Source organism: Octodon degus, unplaced genomic scaffold (genome assembly GCF_000260255.1).
Source record: "Octodon degus isolate 3935 unplaced genomic scaffold, OctDeg1.0 scaffold00011, whole genome shotgun sequence".
Taxonomy (NCBI): Eukaryota; Metazoa; Chordata; class Mammalia; order Rodentia; family Octodontidae; genus Octodon; species Octodon degus.
The window spans coordinates 15,810,940-15,827,001 of NW_004524587.1; the positions used below are offsets into that span (position 1 = coordinate 15,810,940).

At 50.8% G+C, this 16,062-nt stretch overlaps 1 protein-coding gene across 1 annotated transcript; it reads right to left on the minus strand.

Annotated features, from left to right (window-relative positions):
• Positions 1–3,860: 3,860 nt before the first annotated feature.
• Ca7 (carbonic anhydrase 7) lies at positions 3,861–12,340 on the minus strand. Its single transcript, XM_004625905.1, has 7 exons — positions 12,206–12,340; positions 9,374–9,571; positions 6,803–6,921; positions 5,942–6,037; positions 5,785–5,847; positions 5,116–5,271; positions 3,861–4,634 (listed from the first exon to the last, which is right to left on the minus strand). The coding sequence occupies exons 1-7, from the start codon at positions 12,234–12,236 to the stop codon at positions 4,512–4,514; spliced, it is 786 nt and encodes a 261-aa protein (XP_004625962.1). The 5' UTR covers positions 12,237–12,340; the 3' UTR covers positions 3,861–4,511.
• Between the last annotated feature and the right edge of the window lie 3,722 nt (positions 12,341–16,062).

Below are 16,062 nucleotides of genomic sequence, written 5' to 3' on the forward strand. Positions count from 1 at the left end.
TAGCATTCATGAGGCTGTAGGTTCAATCCTCCACACTAAAACAAAATATTTCTCCCCCTCCTCCTTCTCTTGTTGTTGTTGTTGTTGTTGTTGTTGTTGTTGTTGTTGTTGTTGTTGTTGTTGTTCTTCTTCTTCTTCTTCTTCTTCTTCTTCTTCTTCTTCTTCTTCTTCCTCTTCTTTTCCTTCTCCACCTTCTCCTTCTTCTCCTCCTTCTCCTTCTTCTCCTTGTACTTCTCCTCCTTCTTTTCCTTCTCTTTCTCCTTCTTCTTTTTAAGGTACTGCAGATTGAATCCAAAGAGTACTAAGCTATGTTTTCAGCCCTTTTTATTATTTTTACAGAGTCTGCTAAGTTGCCCAGGCTGGTCTTGGACTTCTGGGTCTCATGCTTCAGCATCCCAAGTAGCTAGGATTACAGGAGTGCGCCACTGCACCTGGCATCTTTTACATTTTTTTTACACAGTTACTAGAGAATTTTAAACTACAAATGTCCCTCCTATTGTCATTTCAATTTTACAGAGAACCTAAGTAACACATGTGGCAATGTCTGCTCTAACCTTTATTACAGATAGGTCTCTAAAAGCGATGCCTTCCCTGGCTCCTGGCTCTGGCTGAGGGACAAATGCCGGGTTGTATCACGATAGCATCACTCCTCTTCTTCTCCCTAAAGCTTGACCAACCAGCAGGACAATCTGCCTTTGAGAATGGCTGCTGAGTTGGAGCTGAGACTCATGGATGAGGGAGACTCTTGCAGAAGTTGTCTTCCCTCCCTCACCACTCTGAGGCCAGCTCTAGCGGCAGCTAAGAAAACTCTGCCCTGCTCCAACCCCACTTGGACATCAGCTATGGCCCCTCTTAAGGTAGCAACTCAGTCAACATCTTGCCACTGTCCCCTAGATAACATCCTAGAGGATGTGTCCACAGATTGCATGTAGGGGATATTCCTAGGCCTCTGTAGCAGCTGGGAGCAAGTTCTCTGCAGAAGAAGCTCTAGGAGGAGCTGTGCCTCAGTCACTTTTCTCATCCCTGAGATAAAATACCTGACACTGAAAGTTAAACAGGGAAAGGTTCATTCAGTTTACAGTTTGGAGAGGTTTCAATCCATACCCAGCTGACTCCAAGACAGGGTGGCACCACAGAAGGGCAACAGTTCATGTCAGCAGAAGACAGTGAAGCAATGAGAAGCAAGACAAGACTCATTCTGTACCTTATATTGTATCCAGTCTACAACTGGGATTAGAGCAGTGCCAATCCAATCAGTGGACTGGTCCAGCGACCACCCACCCTCAATCCCAACACCTTTAAACCCAGCATTGCACTACAAATCAATCGCACACTCTAGATTCAGCTGTCTCAAAAAAAAAACCCATGACCTCATGAAGCTGTGGAGAAACAACTAGACACCATAACAGACTGGATCTTTTTTTTTTTTTAACATTTATTTATTTATTGTGTGTGTGTGTGTGTGTGTGTGTGTGTGTGTGTGTGTGGCCAGCTCAGCCCACCAGGGGGCGAGGCTGGCTGGCATGTGGTGCTGGGGGATTGAACCGTGGTCCCTGGTGCTTTGCCAAGCTTGTTCCAAGTAGGTGCTTTAGACCACTGAGCCATCTCGCCAGCCCCAACAGACTGGATCTTCACAGCCACCCATCTCTCGAGTATCCCTTCACCCTCAAAGCAGGTCCCTGTTTTGGGCCCCAGGGCTGGGTCCTCCAGAAGGTACTCTGGAGGGAAGCCTCTGCCCCTAGTGTACCCACAGACACAGCATGCTGTTGCCACTGAATTCAGTCCCCAGACCTCCCTGAGTCTCTTCAATGGCACCCCTGACTACCCAGAAAGGGACTCTGGGGTCTTGAGACTCAGCAGAGCCTGTATAGTGTTGGATGTCTCAAATGTGCCCACCATCATCTCCAGGAAACTATTACCTTGCAAGAGGATCCAGGTCCCTATCCTGGGTCCCTTGAGGCCAGGTTTGCTGGAGGCATTTGGGTTCCAGCGGGTTCCAGTAGTGACTTCCCATTTGAATGCAATACGGTCAAATCTGGGGCTGTGCTTGTAACATAAGGAGGCCACTTTGGGTTTAAAATGGTTTTAAATTGAAGAAACAAATTAAGAGAAACAACTTAGGGAGTGAGAGTTCTTGGCAGCCTCAAGATAATTATTATAAAACCAATTCCTCTTTTCCAGGTCCTATGTAGTGCCAGCCCTATGGTGCCACTATCCCTAGGAGGGTCTGGACAGGCTCCCGGGCACATCTAGAAGCACTAGAGTTATTATGCCACACCAGGTGGTCACCATTGTGCCATCCTGCTATGGTATACATCAGGTGCTAGTTCAGCTCCTGCTTGGACACTTGCCTCCTTAACCTTCCCAAGCTTCTTTATCCTCATCTATAAAATGGAAGTAATGACAGTTCTTGGTCATGGGGAGAAAACACTCCAACTGCCCGAGGCCCTTTGCCTGCCTTGACAGTTCATACTGACAGCATCACTTCCTTGCTACCAAAGCCACCTGCTCCCAACTCAGGGAACTGTCCTCCAGATGCCTCCCCACACTCTTCACTGACTACTGAAACCTGGAGGAAGAAGAGAGCTTCTTGATCAGGCTAGCAGCCTGTGTCTGGCCTTACACTGCGGCACTCTTGCAGTGGGGACTTGTCTCTCCTGTCATCTGACCCCCACCCCACTGTAGGGACAGATTTGCCTGAGTACTAAAGTGGGTGGAGAGGTCAACAGAGTAAGCCTTTCCCTAGCTTGTGTCCTTGAGTTCAAAGCTAGAGATCTAAAGACCAGAAGTGCCCTTGAGCTTGGGTGTTCCCTTGTAGTATAGTGACAATGACAGGAGCTACAACCAAAATAAGGCGTGGACAAGCCTCTACCACTTGCTCCCAGCCTTGAGGTACAGACTCCTTCTTAGCAGTGTTTAGACACACCCCTGCCTATCTCTCTACTACCACCTAGCCATTCATTTCTTCCCCTTCACTGCTAAACTTGTATATTGTTTCACTTTTACACCTCCCCTCACTGCCACCTGACCCTATCTCATTTGGGTTACATTGCCCACTGGGTCTCTAAGACCAACTATGAGCTTGTCTAAAAAGAGCTCTTCAGACTTTGGAATTTGGGAAATACAAGCAAATTACTCAGGGGACAAATTTAGGGAGGCACTTACTCTCACAGTTGTTCTAGCATCAGGTTGGGGCCTAGAGTTTGTGTCTCCTTAAATTTTCTTCCAGAGCCTGTAAATGCAGTGTGTACAATATGGTCAGCTCCTCTCAGGGTCCCCAGTCCACTAGAAAAGCCACCAGCCCTATCTGGGGACCTACCCTGGACTTCTCTCTTACACCCCACAAGAGCTGTCTTTTGAGCTATCCCCCTAAATCTCTATCATCCAGCCTATTACCCATCCCAACCACCCTGTCCTCTGCCTCAGGGAAATCAGCCCCACTTCATCCCTCCCTGCTACATTCCGAAAGGGATCATCCCCATTTGCACACTTGGCCTTGCTCCTCCTCTACTACCAACTCTTAATGGCTTCCCTGAGCCTAGGAAGAGTCCCAAGCCCTCTGCCAGGGCATCGGCCCTACAACCACACTGACCTCTCACCTCTGAGTCCCTCACCTGCTCTTCCCTCTACCTCAAATGTTCTATTTCTGTCTTTCTGCCTTGGAATACTGGTTGGAATTTCATTTCTTCCCAAAGAAAACATCCATCCCCCTTACCTTTGCCTCCATACCTCTGACCCTTTGCATAGCCCCACCTCCTCTGCCCAGTACGCAGTCCCTCTCAACATAGTGCCCTTGACTTCCCACCCATTGCTCTCCAATGCACCAGAGTCCTTGATATAGCACAGGTACTCAATTGATATTTGTCGCATGGATAAATGAATTTATTAATTAATACATGGATGGATTGTCATGTAGGTGGCTTTGGTGGCTGGGTGGGAACAAAGGAAGATAATATATAAGCTGTAGCCAGGGCCTGCTCAGAGCAGCAGGTGGCTAGAGGGAGAAGGCCACGTCACCTCCAGCAGGCTGGGTGCTGATTTTAATGGCCTGGCAGTGAGGTGCGTGCATGGCGGAGGCCTGCAGAAGAGGTAATGCTGAGAGGGCAAATCTGCCCACCTCTAATTATTGCTTGCATCTTCCTGGCAGTGTCAGCTGCCTGCCCTGGGGAGCTAGGGCTTGTCCATCACAGTGTGAGCTCAGGGTGGGGCTGCTGCCACTGCCAGTAGGGAAGACAAGAGGAGGTTCCCAGGGGCCTTTGGGTCTTGGAGAACAGAGGCAGCCCCAGGCTTGGGCCCTGCTGAGCTCCTATTCTTTTGGTCCCCATGGCAGCTGAAGGGTACCCCTGACTTGAAGGTCCCATCAAGAATCCTTCAGGGTAGCCAAGAAGCAAGCCAGCTGAAGGGGGGCCACAGCACCCCCCAGGCAGGGAGCCTCAGATGGTTTGGTGTCTGCTGACATGGAAGCCCTTGGGAAGACTGTGCCCTAGTGGCCAGCTGGGCAGATGAGGAGCTCAGGCCCGGAAGGAGGCTTTGACCACACGGCCCTTCAGTGGCTGTGGTGGTCGGAAGTTGTTCACCATGTGGATCCTCTCATCATCCTCTGAGGTGAAAAGCAGGCTCCGGAACTTCTCCATCTTAAGAAGCAAAAGGAACACTCAGGACATGAGAGTGCTGTGGTCCTAGGTCCCCAGATGCACTGTCTGGCATCCCTTTACCCAGCCAGTTCTATCCCTCTTTCTTCCTGCCTCCCACTGGGGTAAGGGGCTTGTCCCCAGTCTTCTCTACTCAGCCTCCTCTTTGATAACCCCAAGCTCAGTTATTTATCCACTAAAGGACTTTTGGCCTGGGCCCACACCACCTAGTTCTAGTTTCTGATCTGTCTAGCAAGGTACAACCATGCATACATCATTCTAGTTCCAGCACAGTCGGCACTGCTCCAGAAGCCAGGCCTCTCCCCACCCAACCTGTGTCTAGGTCCTAATGACTAACAACCATGGTAACTCCCAACCAAAAGTCTAAAGTAATGACTAGCAAAAGATGGGAGCTTTGATGGGGGGATGCCACCCTGCCTGGGCTAGGCCGTGAGTTTGCAGTTGGGGCTCTGGGAAGACTCACCTGCCTCTCAGAGATACTGATGGGCTCACGGAGCACAATCCAGGTGACACTCTCACTGAGGGGAGGTGTAGTCAGGGAACCTGGATAAGTCCAATAGTGCCGACTGGCAGGCAGGAGGCACTTGGGGTTGAAGCAGCTGAACTGGGCCTTGGTTCCCTGGGGCAGGGTAGAAATATGGGGATCAGCACAGACCTCCTACCACCACCAGCCCTGTAGATTCTTCCCTTGTTTCTGTCAGAGGATCCAGGTTACTTCTTGTCCCACAGATGCAAATTGTGAGCAAATGTCTGTGACCCCAGCTGCCACCTCCCCAGCTTAGATTGCACCTTCTGCACCTGTTTGCTTCTACATAAAAGCTATGGCCTCTGGGATTCTCTGGTCACTGTGTTCATACTTTTTCTTGCAGCTAACCTCAACAGCTCTGCCTGACAAAGTACCATTCATGTGCCTAGGATCTCAGCCATCCTGTATCCTACCGGGCTGCATGCTGGGCATCAGCAGAGCCAGATATGGAAGGGTCAGGTGCAAGGCCCTGAGGTCCTGGCCTTCACCCTGAATCTCCAGCAGGGTTGGCCACCAGCATGGAGGAGTGATTGGGCCCCAGTGAGAGCTAACCTCTTCCCTCCTCCCACCCAGTTGCTCCCAATAAGGGGGCAGGACAAGTCTCACCTTAAACCGAACCATGTAGAGTGCATCTGTCAGGCGGTTCATGCTGGGGTGCTCATCCCCTGTCTGTCAGGGAGAGGGTAGTATGAGCCTATCACCCCTGCATTCTAGAACTAGGGTCATACCTTGCTCCCAGACCCCCTACCCCACCCCAACTCACCTCCAGGAAGATGCCAACCACAGCCAGACCATCAGGTGCCGAGGCCGCTTCCCCAAAGGTGCTGTACTTCTTGGCATTCCAATGAACCAAATGCAGCTGGGGAGAAGAATAGGCCAGGCCCAGCCAGGGTTCAGTATCACCAGGGGCCAGTAAGAACTCAGAGCCACCCTTCCTCATTTTCACCACAGTTCTGCTCTCTGCACGAGAGGGAGTTCTCAAACCTCCCAAGGGTCTAGGGGAGCCCCCAGAAGAGTGCCCTTTGTAGCATCCACCCAGCTCTGAGTCCAACCCTTTCCTGAGCCCCAGGAGATCCAGGGAGGCATCTGGCTCATTGTCTGTCTGCTGGTGAACCAGCTATGAATTCAATGATGGCCATCCAGTGCAATGCCTCCCTGAGGAGGTGGCACCTGCAACTGAGTCCAAAGAATAAGCAGGGGGATAACAGAAACCATGGGGAAGGGCATTTCAGGCAAAGAGCGCAGCATAGACAAAAGCTTGGAGCATGAAGGAATCAAGTACAAACAGCGATTTGTCACACATAGCTCAATGGGCGAAGAGGACAGAGGACAATGAGGTCAGGCAAGGTGAGTCTGTGCAGGGCCATTAATGCCAGGCTCAGTTCCTAAAGGTTCATCAGCAACATGGGGGTTGGAGGAGGCCTTTCCAAAAACTCCTGGATGCAGATACCCAGACAGGACAGTGGTGGCAGTGTTCAGAACATAGCCCCTGTGCTGAGGCAGGGATCAGTGTTTCTCCCAAAGAACTGTGTGTTCCTCCTCACCCTCTCCAGTCACCCTCAACCCGGGCACCTGGACCACCTGACCCATGCTCTTTCCCCGAGCACCAGATGGTGGCCCTCACCTCGCTGGGGAATGACTTGCCGTCCACCGTGTGCTCCGAGCCCACCTCGTGCTTCTTGCCCCAGTGGAAGTGGAACTGCTTGAGGCGGTAGGGCCCTTCCAGGGGACCCCCAGTCACCACTGTGGGCAGAATGGGGGTGTAGCAGTTGGTGTGGGGGGACCCACAGCTTGGTGGGACAATGCCAGGACTGGGTCAGCAGCCAAGGAAGGGGATGCACTTTTTATATGGAAAGTCTACTGTGCTGGCTGGGCTCGGGTCAGTTCCACCAACCACCCCTGAAGCCCCTAATCTAGGTGAGAACCAAAGTCTCTACAGGCTGCAGGTGGCACAGGAATCTGAAAATGGAGTATAGCTCTGCACATCTGGTCCCCTTTCCCCACTCTTGCCTGATTTCCTGTGAAACTGCTGACAACAGGCCTTCCATGGCTGGAGCTCTGACCCAAGGCTAGCTTGGAAGGATTAATTTGTTTAGTCCTCATAGTAGCCAACAATGAGAAAACTCTATTATTATTATTCCTATGTATCAAAGAAGAAGCTGAAGCATAGAGAGGACAAGGCATCTGCCCAGGTTCACAGAGCAAAACACTAAGCTATGGTGTGAACCCAGCGCTCTTATGTCCACAACCCAGATCCCTGATCACCAGGCAGCACTGCCTCTCAATAACCTTAAACTTCCCCAGGCAGGAGGCCAACTCCTGGGGGTCCCAAACTTCTGGGACAGACTCAAGTGCCCTCAGTGTCATCTCCTGCGTAAATGGTTTCTTGGGAGGTGCCTACCTGTACTGGTCTCATCACTTTGTCACCTTGATCACTGGTGAGCTGGGGGCATGTACAAGGCTACTTGAGACTGATAGAGTTTCCAACTGAAAGGGATCTGGCATGGAGGGGGGCCCAGCCAGACCTGAATGTGAGCCCCTAGATCAGGTGACGGCTCCAGGCTCAGAGTTCCACAAGGCTCCTCCATGATGGGTGACTAGGGCAAGGCCTTGTCCCCACGGGCCCCTTGTTGAGGCCAAGCCAGGCCAGGCCAGAGGCCCCTCCTTGCTGCCTGCCTTGATGCCTGGGTTTATGAGAGAAACAGGGCCTGTCCAGGGCAATAGTAGGTAGGAGGATGGCAATGGGAGGTATTTGTGGGCAGGGCCTGTCAAGCTGCTCCATCCCCCAGTGGGTGGAAACAATTAGACACCCCCCCACCCCATGGTTCTGCCTGAGACTGTCTCACCCGGGCCCCAGAGAAGGGAGCCCTCTCCCTAACTTACATATGGCTGACTATGGAATGCACTGCCACTGACTTGCACTTACTATGTGTTTGAGAATCTGTTGACGTCAGTTGACCTCCAGAGTCACCCATAATGGGTCACTCTTCTTTCCACTGGCTCCTTGACTACCATTACAGCAGAAGAGGGAGCCCCACCCAGGCCTAAATGCAACCCAAAGGCCAGTTCTTGAGTGACCCCTCCACAGTGGCCTTCATTAAGCTACTGATGTCTGAGTTAAGCTCGCAAAGCCCTCTGAAGGCTGCTGGAATGAACGGCCCTGTGGAAACTACTCATTCATAGACTGTTCTCTAGAGTCATCTTGACTGTGTCCCCTCCCCAATGCTCAGAGTAAGAGGCTCTTCCCAGAGGTCAGCACAGGAAATGCCTTGTGCATCTCTCCTGAGGATCTGCTTGCCTTCCTTCTACACCCACAGCTATATCTGATTTTCTCTCTCTTTGCCTAGCCTACTAGAAAACTCAGGATGAAAGCCACTTAGATTATTCTCCTCATGAAAGTTCTGTTTTTTCTCATTTCCTTATTTTAATTTTTCTATTTGAGAGCTAAGCTTCATTGAGTGCTTTCATGTGAGGGTAGGAAACAAGACACTTTCTCTCATGGGAAATTTTTAGCAGATTCCCTACTTATCCCACTCCAAATCCCCATAGGCCAATCATTAGGACAAAATCTCTTCACTACAGGATACTTCCAAGGCCTCTGCCTAGGAATTTATCATTGAAGAACCTGGACTCTGATCTAGAGCAAAGCGACCTTGGCAGAAGCTGCCACAAGTTTTCGCAGGCCTCTCTCTGGCCCAGGGAGTCTGGGAGCTTCAGGTCATGGGCGAGTTGGAAAGGAGACTTTTGGAGCTGAGCCAGTCTTGTCCCAGCATCTGAGAGGTAGGAAATGGGTCCAGCACAAAGAGCACCTCAGCCTCCTTCTCTCCAGGCCAAACGGCCTACATAATGCAGGAATGAGGGCTGGCTTTTGGGCCACAAAGCAGATCAACGATGGCAGTTAAAACAAACCTGATCTGCAGCACTCTGTGCATGGGAATAAATGCAATTAATGTTTCTTAAGCATGTGCTATGTGACAGAACTACAAATGTCACTTCATTTTTTTTCCTTCACCTCTAGGTGATCTTATCACTCCCATTTTACACAAGCAGAGACTGATACTTAGCCCAAGGCTTCACAGCTGGTGAGAGGTAAAACTGTCCTTTCCCACCACAACAAGCTGCTCCTTCTGAGCCTGCATGACACAGACAGGACCTTGTGGAGACAAGGTGCTGGGTTTTTCCTTAGGCTACTTACCAGTTCGGTCATCACTGTCATTGAAGTCTACTTGGACAGAGTGGCCATTGTTGGTGATGCTGAGGGACGTGCAGACCTCGTAAGAAAGCTCCAGTGGCTGCAGGCTGGGCGAGTACACAGCCTGGCTGGATATGATGTTGATGGGTGACTGACGGTCTCCCTGGGCAATAGGATACAGCTTGTGCCAATTTGAGGGACCTGTAGGGAGGGAGAGAGCAAGGACTCAGTTGAGCCAGAGTCTCTGAGATGCAGGCTGAGAGAAGCTCTGGCGGACTGACTCTCTAGCATCCCTCCAGTGAGCCAGTGAGCCCCTGCTTTGGAGCAGCACAGCTTGGAGTTCTAATCCCAGCTCTGCTATTGCACCACCTCAACCTCCATTTCTGTGTCTAGCAAATAGAACTCACCTTCCAGTACTGATAGGAGATGAAGAAAGATAATGCCTGGAAGAGAGCATTCCATAACTGTAGGCTTCCCAGAACTGAATCTCCAATCCTCAACACACACCCAGAGACATCTGAAGTCTCTGACCTGACCCTATCCAATATTTAGCCTTGGCTGGGTGTGGTGGCATATACCTGTAATCCTAGCACTCAAGACAGAGAGACAGGAGGAGTGCTGTAAGTCTAGGGCCAGCTTAGGATACACAGTGAGTGCAAGGCCAGCCTGAACTACACAGTAAGACCCTGTCTTAGAAAAAAAAATCAAATATTTAGCCTCTTTCTATACGTTGGACAAACTTAGTGATGATAATAGCAAAAACGCACATCAACCTAGCTTTGACTCTGTGACAAGTATTTGCTCCCTACAACCACCGTGTGAAGTAGAAACCAGGAAGTGCAAGGAGGAAACTGAGAGCCACTCATGTAGGTGCAAGCGTACACACATGCACCAATATAAACATACAGTATGTATATCTTACTGCCTCCAGTCACCTCCCCAGGCCTCTGCCTACAAGTCCATAGGTCTGGCACCCATATGAGCATAGTGACATGGGTCACCAGGTCCAAAGTGGTCAGCCCTAGAACATGTGTGTACACAAACACTCATGACCTTGCTGACTACATCTGATACATAGGTATGCACCCATATACAAAAATACCTCCTTTCGGAAACCCAAGTTTACACAAAGGGACCAGAGCAAAACACATACCCATGCACACACACACACACACACACACACACACGCATGCATGCACCCACCTGCACACACACCCACAGGCGCCCACCACCTGCCTCCCAGGGGCTCCATCTGCAGCCTAGAGGCTCAGCATCTCCCTGGGGAACATCCTGAGATACAGCCTATTTTTAGAGCTACTGCCGGCTGGTGCTTCTCCCCCTTTTTGGCTTCTTAAGTTTTCCCGAGAAAACAGCAGCAGGTGCCGACAGAGCTGTGTCCCCTATGGATGACTCAGAACCATGGCCCGGCCCCACTGGGTTATTTTTGAAGTCCTGTGAGCTCTGCTGCATGCAGGCACTTCTGTCCTTCTGTTCCTTCCTCCCAAACTGGACAATCCAGATCTGGCTGCATTAGAGGGAGCTGCCTGAGGGCACTAGGCCCATGGGGCTGGCCTTTGAGGACACTAGATTCTCCAAGCTGGTGGTCAGAACTAGGGGGAAGTGCTGGCATGAGGGGATGTGGATTTGGGGGGAAGCACTCAAAAGCTGACTGGGGGATGATGGTCTTCCAGGAGTTCTGTCAACCTGCACCCTCTCTGCCTCTCTCTATGTCTGCTGGCTCTGGCTTTTTTCTGAATGTCTCCTTTCAGCTCTTGCATGTTCAGATCTGGGAGTCTCTTTTGCTCCTGGGGTTCCAGAGACAACAGAGACTCTGAAGCACCCCCTAACTCCTTCTGGCCCATTGCAATTTGCTGGCCCCCCAGCCTAGGCCAGGACTCTCACCCACCATCACAAAATGACCATTTCTCTCCAGAGAAGCAGGACCTGGGAGAATCTTCTCCTCACCACTCCATCTTCTCTCCACCCCCATCTGCCTGACTGGGTTCCCCTCCTGACAGCCTAGATCTTAGTGGGTTCACCTTTCATCTCAGTCCCTACTACTGCTTGATAAGAGCACCGTAAAGGGTGGTGATGTACCCCAGACCCACACTCAAGGCCTCTAGTTCACCTTCTGCCTCTCCTCAGTTCCTCTACATTCTAAGGAAACTGAGGCAGGATGGAGAAACTATCTTCCCGGTCAGACCAGAAGGCTAGTGTGGGTATGGACTCCCACGCCTCACACCTGACTAGCTCAAACATCCTGCTCTGCGTAGACAGCCAGATACAGCGTGCGCCCCCAAGTACCCCTTCCCTCACGTACCAGCCGGCACAGCAGCCCGGGCATTTCCGCGGGGAAACTCTCCCGAGGACACAGCGCCCTTGCCCTCGCGCAGCCTAGCTCCCCGGAGGTCCCGGCTCACACGTCGTGCGCGCTCGCGCCCCGCACAGACACCCGCGCACCACGCTCCACCGCAAAAGCCTCCCACTGCCCGGCCACCTCCACGCGCCGCACACGCCCGGGGGATGCGTGAGTGCCGCGGCCAGGTCAGGGCAAGCGAGCGCGGTAGTCGCGGGGGCAGCGCAGAGGTGGCGGTGACAGGAGCTCTGCCACCGGTCACTGGTTGGTGGCTGGTGCCAGGGCGCAGCAGGGACTTTAAGCGGGGCGCTGGGGAGCCGGGACTGGGGCCAGGCAGGAGGGCCGGGTTCTGGGAGCTAGAGGAGAGCTGGGACCCGGTGGGTACTGGAGCATTGGGGTGGTAGGCTCATGAATCCACCCTGGACGTGCGGGTCCAGGAGAGTTCAGTTGGGTCGGAGCGGGCGGGGCTGTGCGCCTACCGTCGTCCTGGCCGTAGCCCCAGCCGGTCATGCCGCTGCTGTCCCCGCAGCCGTGCACCTGCCGGCTGGGCTCAGTCCGCTTGCTCCGGCTGCGGCTCCGGCCCCCGCTCGCTGCAGCGGAGCAGCTTCTTAAAGCAGCGGCTGGCGGGAGGAGCAGCTCCCCGGGGACCCGCCCCCCCCACCCCCCAGCAGGGTGAGAGAGGCTGGCCCTGCCCCTCCCCCCATTCTGCGGGACCACGGAGCCTGGAGTCCAGATTTGAGGTCGAGAAGAGGGAAACTTCTCCTCTCACCTCCCACCCACCCCCACCAGACGCGTCACCCTCCTTCCCCTGCTGGCTGCTTGTATTGACTCTGGGATGGGGGACACCATGACAAGAGAGATAGCCCCTGCACAGGGCTGCATGACTCCTCCACAGTCACTTGTCTCTAGGCTTGTCTCTGAGTTGGAAGTGCCACCATCGAGAATCTGAGCTCTAGGCCCTGGGTTCTTTGGGGATGGAAAGTCCCCCTTAAACTACACTGACCATGATACTGGAGTGAGGTGTCCAGAACTGGAGCGGTCCCTGTTTGCCAGATGCTGTAGAAGGTTCTAAGTCAAACTTTGTATCCTTTCTGTGTTACTGCCCCCTAAGCTCCCCTTACCATATGGATTGCCTGCCTGCATTAGCTGTATAGTGGACATCAAAGAGGTGAAGTGAGGTGAGGTGACTTGCACAAGGTCATCCAACCAGGGTGGGAGGGATTCAGTCCCCAGTTCTTCCTTACTTTAGGTGTTCTTTACCATCTCTTCTTAGTACTGTGTGCAAGGGAGCCTTGTGGGTATTCCAGGAGCCCTGGAAGAGATAGGAGTCAGGCCTGACAGTCCAAACCTCTGGCTCAGGGTGGAACCACAGCCTCAATGTGGGAGTGGGGCGGAGTGACATGAACCAGTGCACAAAGGGGCCAGACAAGCCCACAGGCACCAGCTGGCTTCCCCACAGAATGATGTCTGTGCCCCTACCTCCTACCCTCCCTGTCATTCTCTCTACAACTTCCTGCCTCCTTCAGGGACTCTTTGCTTGTCCCTCTGTTAGTGTGTCCTCTTCTTGCTTCTCTATGACCTTCAGCACACCAGCTGGGAGCTCAAGCCCACCATCATGCACTCAACCTCAGTGCCCAACATTTTCCCACCCATGAGCCCTGGTTCTTGTCATGCCCTCCTCCTAGTGTGTCCTCTGTCTTCCACCCACTGACTCCAGCCAGCCCAATCTGATTCATCTTAGTATGTGGCCTTGTGCCAATGACAGGGCTTGTCTCTGGCTAGGCCTTCACAGGGAAAGATAAACAGATGGGTGGATGGATGCAAGGACAGACAAATGATGCCACCCTGGGACCTGTGCCCAAAGGGAACTACAGGACCATCTGTAGATGTCCGCTGGTCAGACCTTGACCAGGAGATGCCATTTCAGGCCCTGTTATTAGTTGACCTTGGGGGAATTCTGCCATCCTATTTACCTGGCTCCCATGATGCTAGAGGAGATACAGCAGGGGTTTCTCAAGACCAGCAAGTGACAGAGAATCCAACATTGTAAAAGCCCCAGGTCTCCAACCTAGAAACCAGGAAGACAAGGGCATGCTGCCAGGGTGGGCCTGCATCCTCTGTCTCCCATTGAAGCCAGTGTCACTTTCACTAGGAGGGGGGTTGCAACATCTTTAGGGATTTAGGTGTGGCCCAAACTCCACTGATCTACTTCCTCCTCCCAGCAATATGGGCCTTTTTATAAGAATTTAAAAAAAAATGGAAAAAAAAAACCAAAACAAAACAAAAAATTGGAACTCTTTATAGGGTTTTGTAACCTGCTTCATCCACATGGCAAATTTTGCCCCATTTCACAGATAAAGAAAGCATGATTCAGAGAGGTTGAATGATGGCTAAGGGTGTGCAGGAGAGACACAGCAAAGATGACAACTCGACCTGGGCCTCTCATTCCACATTTTCTAAAATCATAGGAAGGAGAGAAAGTGGGTTTTTAAGTTGTTTCTCATTTGTGAACATACAAATGAGAAAGACTTAAGAAAAGTAAGATAGGGGCCGGGGAGATGGCTCAGTGGAATAAGTGCTTCCCTGGCAAGTACAAGAGCCTGAGTTCAATCCCTGGTTCCGCCAAAAAAGAAGGTAGAATTTCGTGCCTCCAGGAAAGAGACTAGAGAAGGGAAGGATAGGGGTGGACAGGATGGGGTGAGAGGGACACACTGGTGCTTTGGATCTTCTGGCAGAATTAAATATATATAGTGTATGGCCTCTTTAGCAAGTAAATCAAGGTTCATCTAGTTCTTTTCTTCCTGAAACCCGTCTTCAGCAATTTTCCCTAGGATTCAGGAATTCAAGCAGGTGAGAGGAGCCGGTGGCCTGTGCCCTTCTCGGATGAGGGAGTGCCAGATGCCCAACAGCCTGCTCTGGGCAAGTTGGCAGAGCCTGTGCCTCACATTCAGACTCCTCTGGGCTCTATCCCATGCAGTCCTTAAAGATAAATTGATTTCTTTGCTTGCAGGTTTACTCTTTGGTCTCAGAGGTTCCTGGTTTGCTGGAGCGGATGCGGAGATTGATGGACTAGAAGAAGAGGAGAGCAGGTTGCGGAGTTGCTCACACCTACTCATCACACAAGCTGGGCCAGATTTCACTGCCTTTCTCAGAAGTGCAGCGTTTTTGCTCAACAACAAGGTGATTTGGGAATTGTCCCTGCCTTGCCCAGGGGACTGCTGTGGACATCACTGAAACACCAGATGTCCAACACTTCACCAACAGGTTGAGTCATCCCTCCTTCTCAGCTTTCCTTATGCATATGACCAATGGGTCGTTAGGAGCCCTGTTCCTTTTAATACATAAACAAAACAAAACAAAAAAACCTCAGAACAGATTTCCTGGTTCTGACCTCCAGCACCGACTCCCACAAAAAATGATCCACTTCTAATAGTGTGTATATGTGTACATGCGATAGGATTCAATGAGCTTAATCTGTGAACCCACCTAGATCTCTGGGTTGACTCCCAGCACTGCTGGCTGTGTGACGTAGGGAAAGTTGTTTCTCCTCTGAGTCTGCTTTTTACTTTTTAATCTATAAGACAGAAACAGACTGTCTAGCAGACCACTAAGGTAGTCAGATGAGGTGATATCTGTGACTGTTGGTACCAAGGCTGGAATCCTCAGGTGCTAGGACCTTTATTATTTCCTTCTTCTTTTAGCTTGTTGGTCACATTTAAGATCCTCAGACGTGAATTTTCCAATTTTAATAGTGACACTTGTTTGTTGTGGGAAATTTGTAAGAGCTGTAAAAGTATATAGAAGAAAATTTAAATAACTGGTCTTATCACTATCCAAAGATCATTAACATATCAGTGACCATCCTGACAGGCTTTTCTGTTATATATTAGCAAAAAGTCATCAGTCATCTCTCTCTCTCTCTCTCTCTCTCTCTCTCTCTCTCTCTCGTATTTACATATTTCATATATTTATATAAAACTCTATCTATCTATCTATCTATCTATCTATCTATCTATCTATCTATGTAGTTTTTCACCTAATTCCCTAGGCAAGTATTTTTCCATCTGATTAACTTTGGATAACTTGACACTAAAATATTCACACTTTGCTCTGATGTACATATTATTTCCAATTTTCATTACTGTGGCACAGCAGTGAACATTCTTATTTATATATCTTACTTTGTGTCTGATGGTTTCTTGGGGTAAATTGCTAGAAGTACAGTTATCAAGCTAGATGAAATATATTGTCAAGGCTTCTACTTGCATGATAAAAATAGTTTTAGAAATTTGTTCCTTCAGCAAAGATTTATGGAAGCCTTATTAGATGTCAAGTC